Genomic DNA, 13,109 nt, shown 5'->3' on the forward strand with positions numbered 1-13,109 from the left:
TCCATTGATTTTTAGAGAGTGGAAGGGAGAGGCAGAGACAGGGAAAAATCGATGTGAGAAACACATGGATTGGTTGCCTCTGGCATGCACCAATGTGGAGGGATGGAGCCTGCAACCCAGGTATGTGCCCTTGACCACAACTGAACCCAAGACCCTTCAGTCCTCAGGCCAAAGCTCTAACCACGGAGAAAAACCAGCTAGGGCCAGAGAAGAAAAATTCTAATGCATACAGATTTACTCATACACATGCACAAAGATATGCATAAGATTATTCACAATAGTATTATTTATTATTTGTAATATCGAAGAAGGGAGGCATGAAAAGAGATGGTAAGGGAAGGTATGATTCTGAATGTCCACAATGAGGGAAATTACCAACTATACCCTGAGATATTTATTCTATGGGGAATGCTATTCAGAAGTTAAGAAAGAATGAGGGCGATTAAATGGACAAGTATACATACATAGAAAAAATGTCAATTATATATAGTATAATGACATTTATATTTTTAAACGTTTTTGTATACCTCTGTAAAATACATAATGTGTTTTCAAGTTACGGGAAAACACACTTTAAGGTATTAACAGAGGTTACTTCTGGAAGAGAGAATGGGATAGGGAAAGGTTGAAAATGTAACTGTGACTTTTTATGTTAATGCCTCTAATTTATTTTAACATTTCAGAGTTAAAAATTAGATAGTGCTTTAGTAATTAAAAGTAATTTTAATCAAAAAAGTGAAAAAAGGAAATTCCAAAAGCATAAATTGTAACCTTTCCAGATTTCCGTTTATGAATTCATAAGACAGGATAGTTATATCTGGAGCCACAAAATGGATGTAAGAAAAAGTTATGAAAAAGTAATCCCTTAACATCTCAAACCTTTTTCAGAGACATTTCCAAAAATTACACTTTATTTTCACCTAAGCCTAATACACTCAGGTATTACAATAAGCAAAATAGTTCTCACAGAAAAAGGGGCACTCTCTTGCCAAGGAAAGTTTGGTATCATTAACAACAGAATCTAAGGTTCTGCAATACTATTAACACTGTACATCTACAGAATCGAATACTAAGCTGCTGAAAAAAGAACTCTTACTATTCGCAACAGCATGGATGAACACGGAGAGCATTATGCTAAGCGAAATAAGCCAGTCGGAGAAAGATAAATATCACATTATCTTACTCATTTGTGGAATATAATAAATATAAACTGATGAACATAAATAGATCCACATATAGAGAAGCACGAACAGACCGTCAAACTTCAGAGAGAAGACAGGAGAGGGGGGTGGGGTAAGAGATCAACCAAAGGACTTATATGCATGCATACTAGTATAAGCATAACCAATGGACACAGACACTAGTGGGGTGAGGACATGTGTGTGGGGGGAGGAGGGAGAGGGGTGGTTGGCCGGGGAGAGGTCAATGGGGGAAAAAGGAGACATATGTAATATTTTAAACAATAATTTTTTAAAAAAAAATACCATTAATACTAAAGAGATTCTGGAAGCTTAATGAAGTGAACCCTAAAGAATAAAATGCAACACTTCACCTAACTGAGGCACATTATGCAACTTTCTTTTCCATATATATGTTAGTCAAGTGCTGCCTACTCTATTTTTCATTTAAGAAAAAGTTGAATTTCCTAAGTAATCCAGCTTGGAAAATATCTAAAAAGTATTAAAGTACCGGGAACCTTATGAAAAAGTCTCCCTGTGTTCAAGAAACAGAGCTGGGAACTGGGGGAAGACAAGACAGAATTCACAGGACAATATCAGAAAAGAGAGAAGTGCTCAGAGAGAGAACTCACGAGGTCTGTAGAGATCACTGAGTGTTCAGCAAGTGCATGTGTGTGAGTAAACAACCTAAGCAAAAAGGAAAAGCCACCTGAAATTATTAGAAGAATAATCTACAGGCTCATACAGAGCTGTATCCACCACAGTGGGAAACCTCATAATTCACAGGGCACTAGGAGAGCACTCAGAATAGTCTTTCCTCAGCGCTATGGCAAAATTAGTTCCACATTAAATACTGTGATGATACCATCTAGTATGTTTAAAAGCAAGACCCAAAAGCACTGAATTGTTTCCAGATAACTTAAGTGCCTCCCAGGATAAAACTCAAGAATATTTTAAAGGAATACAAAGATATCTAGCACCCACATTAAATTCACAATATCTGACATCTGGTGTAAAAAAAAAAAAAAAATTTACTAAGCATGCTAACAGAGAAACATGACCTACAATGAGATAAGTTAGAAAATCAACCAATAAAATAAGATTCAAAAGACACAAATAATAGGATTAATACAGATATTAAAACATTATTATAACTGAATCTCATATATTCAAGACACTAGAGAAAAATTAGAGCTCATCAAACATATTACAAAGACCCAACTAATCTTCTAGAGATGAAAAATACAATGTCTCAAATGAAAATACACTGAGTGGAATAATGGTAGATTAGACATTGCAGAAGAATACTGAATTTGAACTTACAGCAATTAAACTATACAAAACATAAAGAAGGGGGAAAACTGAGAAAAAGTGAGCAGACCATCAATCAGCTGCAGGAAAACTTCAAGTGGTCTAGTACACAGATAACTGAAGTACCTCAAGGAGATTACGGAGGGGAGAATCAAAAAATTCCTTTAAAAAAAAAGATAACTGCAGAAATTTTTCCAAATCTGATGAAGACTATAAATCCACAAATTTAAACAGCAAGAATCAGGGTGGGGGATAGGGGTGCGCTAGAAGGGATCGATGGGGGGAAAAGGAAGACATACGTAAGTAATACTTTTAACAATAAGGATTTAACTTTTTAAGAAAAGAACCACACAAAACACTATCTAAAGGCACATCCTAATCAAACTGTTCAAAATCAGTAATACAAAGAAAACCTTCAAATCTGTCTGAGAAAAAACCATTAAGTATAATGACTTGGCAGATTTCTTTTTAGAAACAATGGAGACTAAAAGACAATGGCACAACATCATTTTTTAAACCACTTTATTCAGGTGTGAGAGGCATAAGAAGCTATACATATTTAATGTATACAACTTGACTAAGTATGGGGATAAGTATATACCTATGAACCATCACCATCAAGCCATAAACATATTCAAAACCTTCTAAAGTTCCCTCCACCTCCTTGGAGCAACTTCTTTAAAGTAACTGAAAGAATACTACTGTTAACCTACAATTCTATACCCAGAGAAAATACCTTTCAAAAAAAAAAAAGTAAAATAAAGATTATTTTTTAGACATATAAAAGCTAAAACAATTCATCAACATCAGACCGACACTATAAAAACGTCAAATCTTTCCATCAGAATAAATTAAACTAGAACGAAATCTGGATCTACAGATAGAAATGAAAGCCACCCAAAATATTAACTGTGTATAAACATATTTCTTGTTAACCGAATCTCTTTGTTTAAAAAGCATAGATTAAATATATGTTTGGTAGGATTTGTAACACATACAGAAGTAAAACGACAAAAATAGCATGAAAGCCAAGAGAAAAGAAATGGAATAGATTGTTCTAGATTCTTATACTTCATGTGAAGTAGTATAGCACATGAAGATAAATGTGGTAAGTTAAAGATGTATACTCTCAAGTCCTAAAGCAATCATTAAAGTAAGTTATAACTAATAAACCAATATAGAAAATAAACATGGAGTATTGAAAAAGAAAAGCTAGAATGGCTATATTAATACTAGAGGCTCAGTACACAAAATTCGTGCATGGGGAGGGGGAGTTGTCCCTCAGCCCAGGCTGCACCGTCTCCAATCTGGGATCCCTCTCACAATTCAAGACTGCTAGCTCCCAACCGCTCACCTGCCTGCCTGCCTGACTGCCCCTAACCACTGCTGCCTGCCAGCCTAATCACCCCCTAACAGCTCCCCTTCCAGCCTGATCGATGCCTAACTGCTCACCTGCTGGCCCGATTGCCCCTAACTGCCCTCCCTTGCAGGCCTTGTCCACCTGAACTACCCTCCCCTGCAGGCCGGTCACTCCCAACTGCCCTCCTCTGCCAGCCCAGTCACCCCTAATTGCCCTCCCCTGCTGGCCTGATCACCCACAACTGCCCTCCCCTCCTGGCCATCTTGTGTCCACATGTAAATACCTGATATGTAGGATGTATTTTCATTGTTACAAATTGAACATAATTGCCAAAACCGGTTTGGCTCAGTGGATAGAGTGTCGGCCTACGGACTGAAAGGTCCCAGGTTCGATTCCGGTCAAGGGCATGTACCTGGGTTGCGGGCATATCCCCAGTAGGAGATGTGCAGGAGGCAGCTGATCGATGTTTCTCTCTCATCGATGTTTCTAACTCTCTCTCTCCCTTCCTCTCTGTAAAAAATAAAATATATTTAAAAATAAAAAATAAAAATAAAAAAAACAAATTGAACATAATGATTAATCACAAAAACAATATGTAATTATATATGTGTTTTCCAATGGTCTTAGGCGACCCCTGTGAAAGGGTCGTTCGACCCCCAAAGGGGTCACAACCTACAGGCTGAGAACCGCTGCTTTATAGCCAGGTGGAAATATTTTACACTTTAACCAAATGTTTGTGAAATGTTTTCAAGTGCCTCATCTCATTTGATTCTCACAGAAGTCCTGGAGTAGGTAGATAGGAGACTTGGTAGAATCCTATTTTCTTTTCACTAGGCAGAAAACAGAGATTCAGAAAGTTTAGAAACTTGACCTGACTGAAAAGAAGAAAGAAATGGTGGACCTTGAAAATGACTTCAGGTTTTCTCACTGAGCAGAATATAGTCAAACACTGCTGCAGTTAAACATTTTACCCTTTGTTCTCCCTGCGTGATCTACAATAATAATCTGCTTCATGTTGATAATTACTGCTGTGATGCTGACAATTACCTGAAAGAGAAGTTGGGGTGCTTCACTGGGCTGGAAAAAGTTTAGCTAAATCAGAAAGCAGGTCTAATTAAGTGAGTTTATTCTATATATATAAAAGGCTAAGCTGACTCGCGCATGCGCAATACATATAAAGCTCTTGCTGGCGCCAATCGCACACGTCAATCTGTCATTGTCGATTATGAATTTGGTTGACACTTCTATTATAGAGAAAGGGTGAATAGTGATATTAAAATATTTCTTCTAATTAATTTCCTTTCAATGTGCGTGAATGTGTGCACCGGGCCACTAGTATCTAATAAAGGGCTTGTATCCAAAACATAAAAAGAACTCTCAAAAATCATTAACAAGCAAATGAACAACAGTTTAAAATAAAATGGGCAATAGATCAGATACTCTACCCAAGATACAGGAACGGCATATAGAAATCACATGAAAAGACGCTAAACATCATTAGTTATTAGGGAAATGCAAATTGAAACCCTATGCATCTTACCTGACATTCCCCACCCAATATATACAAACTTTCTGCCTGGGCCCACTCTGAACTCACCTCTTCCCTCAAAGCCTTGTGCCCTTTCGGTGTGCACTGTGTTCAGTGTACCTAGAACACCCTTTTACAATTTGTTTCTGCAAATAACTTTTACTAAATCCTGCAAAAGAGCACAAGCAATAGCCTCTCCAAACTCTTCCAACAATCCCCATTCCACTTAATCTGATATCGAAGTTTCTTCATTCATACACTCAAATTTACTGAGATCCAACTAATTGCTAGGAAATAAAAGGTGTTGGTGGAAAACACACACACACTGAAAAAAGTGTCTGACTAAACTGGTAATGTCATAAAAACCAGTAACTCTATGGTCATAGCAGAATGTCAATTTCAGTTATTTCTTTGATATTTAGCATATACCTACAATATGCCTGGCATAAAGTAAGCTTCGAAAGTATAAATAAGATTCAGTCACTGCCTTCATAGCACTTACAATCTAATTAGAGATTAGGGCAAGAAAACTAGTAATCACAGCATATAAGAGAAGTATAAATAAGCTAATAAATAAATGACAAATAACCTAGACTTAGGAGGCTCAGGCAGGATGAGAAATAAGGAAGACTTAACCAGAGTGACATAAGCTGAGACCTGAAGAATGGCAACATTAACTAGAAGAGGATATATAGTCTATACAAAGAGCAGAAATTCAGAGCATGGCTATAACCCAGATCAGATAGTAGAAGCTAGTGTTGAGAGACAAGAGTAGAGATCAGATCATAAAGGGTTTTATAAGCCATTCTCAAGAATTAGGGAGTTTGTAATTTATCCAGAAGATAATCTTTGCCACTAAAGAGTCATTAGACTCTTGGGAATGCCATAGTCCAGCCGTGGGGAGACTATGGCCCGCGGGCCGGATCCAGCCCATTTGAAATAAATAAAACTAAAAAAAAAAAAAAAAGACCGTACCCTTTTATGTAATGATGTTTACTTTGAATTTATATTAGTTCACACAAACACTCCATCCATGCTTTTGTTCCGGCCCTCTGGTCCTGTTTAAGAACCCATTGTGGCTCTCGAGTCAAAAAGTTTGCCCACCCCTGCCATAGTCAGTCAGACTTGCCTTTTTCTAATACTCTGGCTGCAAAACCAAAAATAAACAGCTGCAGTAATCCAGGGTGGGAGAGACTCATGGTGGCTTGCACTAAGGCAGCAGCAGTGGGGATGAGGAAAGGCAGATGACCTAGAAAGTTATTTAAAAAGGTAAAATGTTAGGACTACATGACTGATCAGATGTGAGGTGAAGGGGAAAAGAGTCAAGGACAAAACTGAGTAGATGAGGTTACTCACTGAGATAAGTAGGGTATACAGAAGTAAATGATGAGTGTTCTTTAGGACATGTTAATCAGTAATGACTGTGGAACTGAAGAAATGTAGAACATAGGATGATTTTAAAGGTAACCAACCACAGAAATTCTGAGTGAAGATAAAAAGGTACTGAGATATTGAGGATGGTACAATTCTCAATGAAGGGCAGGGTACAGAACTAATATTGCTTTTTAAGGACATTAGTGTGCCAAACAATATCAAACAGGAGGGCAGAAATAATTTAGCAGTCTGGAGAGCCATAACAAGCACTAAGCGAATAACTTATATTATACCAACAACTCTACATACATTACTAGGGGCCCAGTGCACGAATTCGTGCACCTTGAAAAGAACTGTGGGCCACAAGGCTGTGGTGAGCACAGGGGTGGGTCTCAGCCCATCCTCCGCACCCCCACCTGGCCCTTCCCACCACAGCCCCGCTCCCGTAACCACCGCTGCTCCACGTACTGATGGCTCCAGCCTCGTTCACACCCGCTGATGGCACCAAGCAATCAGGACCAGCAGCGGGTGCAAGTGGCAGCTCTGGAGCCAGTAGTAGGTGCAAGTGGGGCCAGCAGCAGGTGCGAGCACCTGGCAGGACTGCGGCACACGGGAGCAAAGAATTTTCAGTAACCACCAGAGGCTTGCCCCAATGACAGCGACTGGTGCCCGCCTTGGTCTGGCGCCCTGCTCACCTGCTCCACCATCCTGCTGCAGCCGATGCCCACCATGTTCTGCACTCTGCCACCTGCTGCCAACGCACGCCATAGTCCAACGTGCGCCCCCTGGTGGTCAGTGCACGTCATAGCGACCGGTTGTTCAGCTGTTCTGCTGTTCGGTCTATTTGCATATTAGGATTTTATATATATAGATAGTATTGCACAATACGAGATTTGTTAATAGATTTCATAAGAATTTCCTTCCACAAAAAAGTGAAAATGAAAAGGTTACATTATAATTTTGCATTTAGTCCCAGCAGCTATGTCCATTCAAAGGAAAGCCTTAACATTTGAACTCTGTGTCAAAAAGCCATGTTTTTTATTAATTCATATATTGAAGTAACTTGTTAAAATTGCAAACCACTGTACTGTATCAAGAATGAGAATCTGTGTTTAGCCATTCTTGTATCCAAAGAACTCAACACACAGAGGTACTCAAATGTTTGTTAAACTAAAGAATGTCCCTCCCCCGCCAAAAAAAAGTCACACTCATATTGTATCCTATACCAGCAAGGTACTACCATGTTACAAGATCTATTCTAGGAAAAGAAATAGTCTCTGGGAAAATCTACTAAGTACCAAGAATATCCTTTATCTTTTTTAAGCACAAGGGTTTCACACACTATAACCATATCTAAAAGAAATTTGAAGGGGCCAAATTTAAGCTACAAAATAAATTCTTACTCAGAATGCCACCAAAACAAATTCTAAGAAAAAATAACTATTGATTTCCCATTTGTTTCAAGTCATTTTCAATAGAAACAAATTCTAATACAACCACAGTAAAAAACACAGACTAGAGTGAAATGTAAGGGTATAAAAATATAGGACTTTTTAACTTCAAGACAAGAGTGCTATCATTAGTGAGCCCATCTCTCACTCAAGTTCTCCCTCATTTTCTCTACCTTCTTGTCGGTTCCTCTTCACTGACTACCTATGTGCCAGAATCTATGCTAGATGCAAGTGAAATACTGCAGGCCCTGCCCTCAAGATGTCTACAGGTCTTCAGATTACAAAAATTCACAATACAAATATTTAGTCTATAGGCCTTCAGAATACAAATATTCACTAAAAACACAGCAACTTCAAGGACTTTAAAATCATATTACATTTCTTATTTACACATGGTAAAGGGGTGGTTGTTAGCTAATGTGTTACTTCTGAAGAACTGCAGTGTATAAGCTCCAAGGTAAGGGGCTATTTGATGTATCCCCCATGCCTAATATAGTGACTGGAACAAATTAGGTGCTTAATAAATATTTGTTTAAAAATGAAAGTAAACTGTAACCATCAAAGGCATTGGGCTTAAGGACAAAATCTATTTTAAGCTATCTCCTTTCTCCTACCTTCTCTGTAAATTCAACTCATTCCACTAATTCAACTCTGTTCACCTGTAAGAACAGAAGCAGAATGGCCTTTACAGACTTGTCCCCATATCTTCCCTCATTATTAACAAGATGTCACTCCTTCCATTTGGTTAACAGAAAATATATGGCTCTGCCCATACATAGCAACAAAGAATAGCTGAACTCCAAAAATCAGGGTTTATTATCAAACTCAAACCCACTTTCAAAAGCTCAGCTAAGGAAAACAATATATAAAACAATCCATACACCCATGATGCCAAAAAAAAAAAAACCTACCCTTGAATTTAGTCAAATCATCCGAGAATTGAAAACATCAAACTAGTACCCTGTATTCACTGAGCTACTGAACTACCCATCAACAAAAACCAACAGCATATTAAGGGGCAATACAGGGACTGAAGTGTCTGGGTTCAATTCTGATCAAGGGCATATGCCTGGGTTACGGGCTCAGTCCCCAGTGGAGGGCATGCGAAAGCAGCCAATCAATGATTCTCTCTCATCATTGATTTTTTTTTTTTCTCTCTCTCTCTCTCTCTCCCTCTCCCTTCCTCTCTGAAATCAATAAAAATATATTAGAAAAAGAATGAAATTCAGACATACTAAAACCATATTCTTAATCTTTAAAATTCCACCATATCTCACCAATGACTTGCAGGGAAATTAAGATGATAAATAACAACTGCACAGCATTTACTATGTGCCAGGCTGTCTACTATATCTTCTTATTAATGCTAACAACCCCATAAAGTAGGTACTATTGTCATCCCCATATTACAGGTGAGGAGACTGAAGCACAGATGTTAAGTAATTTGACTGAAGTCACTCGTAAGTGTGAAAACAGTTTTTGAAACTAGCTTGGCTCTAAAGTCAAGCTCTTACCTGTTTTCTTACACTGCTTCTCCATATGACACAGATTAACTTCCTGCATCCATCACTTCCTACATTCAAAGTTCAAAGCAAGCAAAGTACTATTATACTCATTAGAAAAGTTACTCTACATCCCAGAGCTCAACACTGAGAGATTCTATTTCAGTAGAGTGGGGTTGTGGCCCAGTATCTGTACTTTTTTAAATATGTTTTTATTGATTTTAGGAAGAGAGAAACATCAATAGGCTGCCTCCTGCATGTCCCCTACTGGAGATCAAGCCCACAACCTGGGGGCTTGTGCCCCGAACAGGAATCAAACCAGTGACCTCTTGGTTCACAGGTTGATTGATACTCAACCACTGAGCCACACCAGCTGGGCAGCATCTGTATTTTTTAAAGGTACCACATGTGATTCTTGTGAACACTGGTTAACATCCCCTGCCCTAGGTTTCTAAAATAGATAGGGCTTAGCTAAACATTTTTATAAGAAGGGATGGTTGGAGGAGATAAATAGAGACACACACACTCTCTGTCATGTATATGTATATACTAGAGGCCCGGTGCATAAATTCCTGCATGGGTGGGGTCTGGCTGACCTGTCCCATTCGGGGCAATCGGGGGAGGGGCCGGTTGGGGGGAGGGGCCACAGGCGGTTGGCCAGCCGGCCCCGCCTCCTGGTCTAACTCTTGGTTGAACGCCTGGTGGAGGGGACAATTTGCATATTAGACTTTTATTATATAGGATATTTTGCCCCCAACTCCCCTTTCCAGAAAGGTAATGTGGGTTTTTATGCTTTGAGTACTATTTTAATGGTGGCAGTAACAAAACAAAAAAAAGATATTTTGTTTCTTAAAGCAAGATTGGATTAGATTTGTGCATTAGAAAAATAACTCGTGGTGGTGTGGAGAGGTGACTGTAGGCAAAGAGACTGCAGACAAGGAGAGAAAAAAATTAGCTAAGAACTCATAACTACAGGCAAACGAAAGGCCTGAATGAACTAAACACTGAGAATGAAGAGGATGCAGCAAATTTAAGAAACATCATTACGGTTAAGTGGCTAGGACTTGGTTATTGATTAAACATTGTTATAGAAATGGACATCTCCAAGTTTGTTTTATATGCACCCAGGTGAATGATGCTGCCATGAAACTAAATCTAAACTGAGAGAATAAGTGAATTTTGTGGATCATGATAGTATTATTTGGAAGAGGGGCAGCTTTTGGCATGAAAATATAGTTTATAGAAGTGATGGGAATGGGTGTGAATATGCAATGAGAACAAATGAGGTGATAGAGTTATGAAATAAAAGACTAATTTTAAGAAGTCAGATTAGGAAAGATGAGTGGCTAGAGAGGCAGTTCAATTAATTAATAGTCGTACTTCAGTTTCATCTACCTTCCCAACCTTTATTTACTTTCCTTTTGCCATTTTCCCTCTAGTTTATTTTACATAACTATATTAAGTTTATATTTGTGAATAGCCTGGGAGGCAGGGTGAAAAAGGTCTTACATTTCACAGCTACTTCATCATCTCAAGGGTTCAAAATCAATCCACACCTGAAAGAGGAAATTCTCCCTCTTGAAAAGTCTTAGATTGAATCAGTCCAGAGGGAAAATCAAATGGGATAACCTTCATATACAGGGCTTTACAGTTGTGAAGAATAAGTGAAACAGCTAATTCTTGTACTTTTACTTATTAATTGTATTATTTTCCAAATGAACCAACTATAAAACTACTTTTGCCCCATTCTGTATGTAGTGAGTCAAGTAGATCAGCACCCACCCTGAAGACAAAAACTGACAATGACAAGACAACCAAAGAGCGTGAATAATCCCAAATTGATGACCAACCTATCGTTTAAAAAGCCAGTATGCAGAATATGTCATTTTTAATGCTTTTGTTATTTCAGGTAATCCTAACGACTCCAACACAAAGAATGATTGACATCACCTCCACTTTAGAGATAAACAATATGAAGGTCAGAGAAGTCATGCTTGCTCAATTCGGCAAGGTCACATTTCCGATTATCAGTAAAACCACGACCACAGATTATTATTCCGCCACGTAGTCTAGTAACCCATACACCAAACCACACATGCTGCCAAATCATTCAAAATGCGGCGGGGAGGGCACAGCATAGGGGAAATGAGTGAAACTCGAAGAACAGAGGAAGCTGTCTACAAGTAAACAGTCCTTAGGGTGGGATGAGTCATCACCAGACCCAACAGCTTACAAAATACTCGCGCGGCGGGAAACGCCGCCAGGGCTATGTCGTGACAGCCCTAAACTACAAGCTCACTTGACGAAGCCGGGCGTGCTTTCGCAGCGTCAACGGCCACGACAAAATGAATCTCTGCACCCACTCCTCCTTCCTAACGAACGAGGCGGGGATCACTGACCGCCCCCTTAGGAAAGCACCAAAGATACTTCCGGAGTGACAGCAGCAAGGAGACGTCCAGGGAACAAAAACCTTACCGAACACCTTCGCAGGCGAGCGTGGGACGGAAGCACGCCCTTTCGCTCACAAGCACCGACCAGCTCAGCAGTCGGGTAAAATGGATCTACTACACTCTCTTCTGTGCGCAGCGGCTGCGCGGCACCTGTTTCTGGCTCCTGGCTCCTCTCTAAGGGCCTTCGCCGAGAGTGAAGCAGAGGAAGGCAGGGGCAAACGCGATTAAGGCCTCCAAGAGAGGAAGCCGCAGGAGAACTAAACACGGAGCAAACACAGAGAACTAAAAAAGGGAGCCAGAAAAAATACAAGGAACTGGGCAACCTCCTGTCCCTACGCGAAAGTAATACAAAGAGCAGCCCCCACGCCCCGGGGCGGAACAGACCGCCGCAGTGCCGAGGCCTAACTGGCCTCGGAGCGGGAACCAGGCGTCTCATTCCCCGACTGAGCCGGCATTCTCGAGAAAACAGCTGACACCGCCAAGTCCTCTCCTCCCACACCCGCCACGGGCTGTTCCTGGTGCAGACAAGCCCCCGCCTACCTCCCCGGCCGGCCTCCAAGCAGCCAAGGCATCCCCCGTTACAGAAAAGGGCGAGGCGTTTCCCGTGGCCGTTACTTACCTTCCCGCTCACTACGCCCGCCACCGCCATGTTTTCTGCGCGGGCCTGTGATGACGTAGCAGCGCCCCACGTGTCTCTCGGCCTCACAACAACATCCGGCAAAACTGGGCTGATTTCCGGGAGGGAAAGGGGCGGGAAGTAGACGGAACGGCGCGGCGTGAAGGGGCGGGGCGGGAGGAGCCGTCTGACGCATGCGCGGTGAGTAGGACGCGGAGGCAGCTAGGGTGGAGTCTCCGGTGCACACTGCGCATGTGCCTGGGTATTTTTCTAAGAGGGAAGCGGAGTGGAGGTGGTTTTGCCTCGGGGTTTGCGGAGGAGTGAGGCTCCGCCAATCGC

At 40.6% G+C, this 13,109-nt stretch overlaps 1 protein-coding gene across 2 annotated transcripts in view; it reads right to left on the reverse strand.

The window, feature by feature from the left end:
• The window catches only part of TBC1D15 (TBC1 domain family member 15), a 72,125-nt gene extending 59,295 nt beyond the window's left edge, over positions 1-12,830 (reverse strand). Inside the window, exon 1 of one of the 2 annotated variants that reach the window (XM_081083287.1) lies at positions 12,774-12,830. In XM_081083287.1, coding sequence (XP_080939413.1) covers positions 12,774-12,803 — 30 coding nt within the window. In that variant the 5' untranslated portion in view covers positions 12,804-12,830. The remainder of the gene's footprint in view (positions 1-12,773) is intronic. The other variant, XM_081083286.1, reaches the window with a different exon arrangement.
• Between the last annotated feature and the right edge of the window lie 279 nt (positions 12,831-13,109).

This window comes from Myotis nattereri (assembly GCF_964212035.1).
Source record: "Myotis nattereri genome assembly, chromosome: 2".
In the NCBI taxonomy this organism is placed as follows: Eukaryota; Metazoa; Chordata; class Mammalia; order Chiroptera; family Vespertilionidae; genus Myotis; species Myotis nattereri.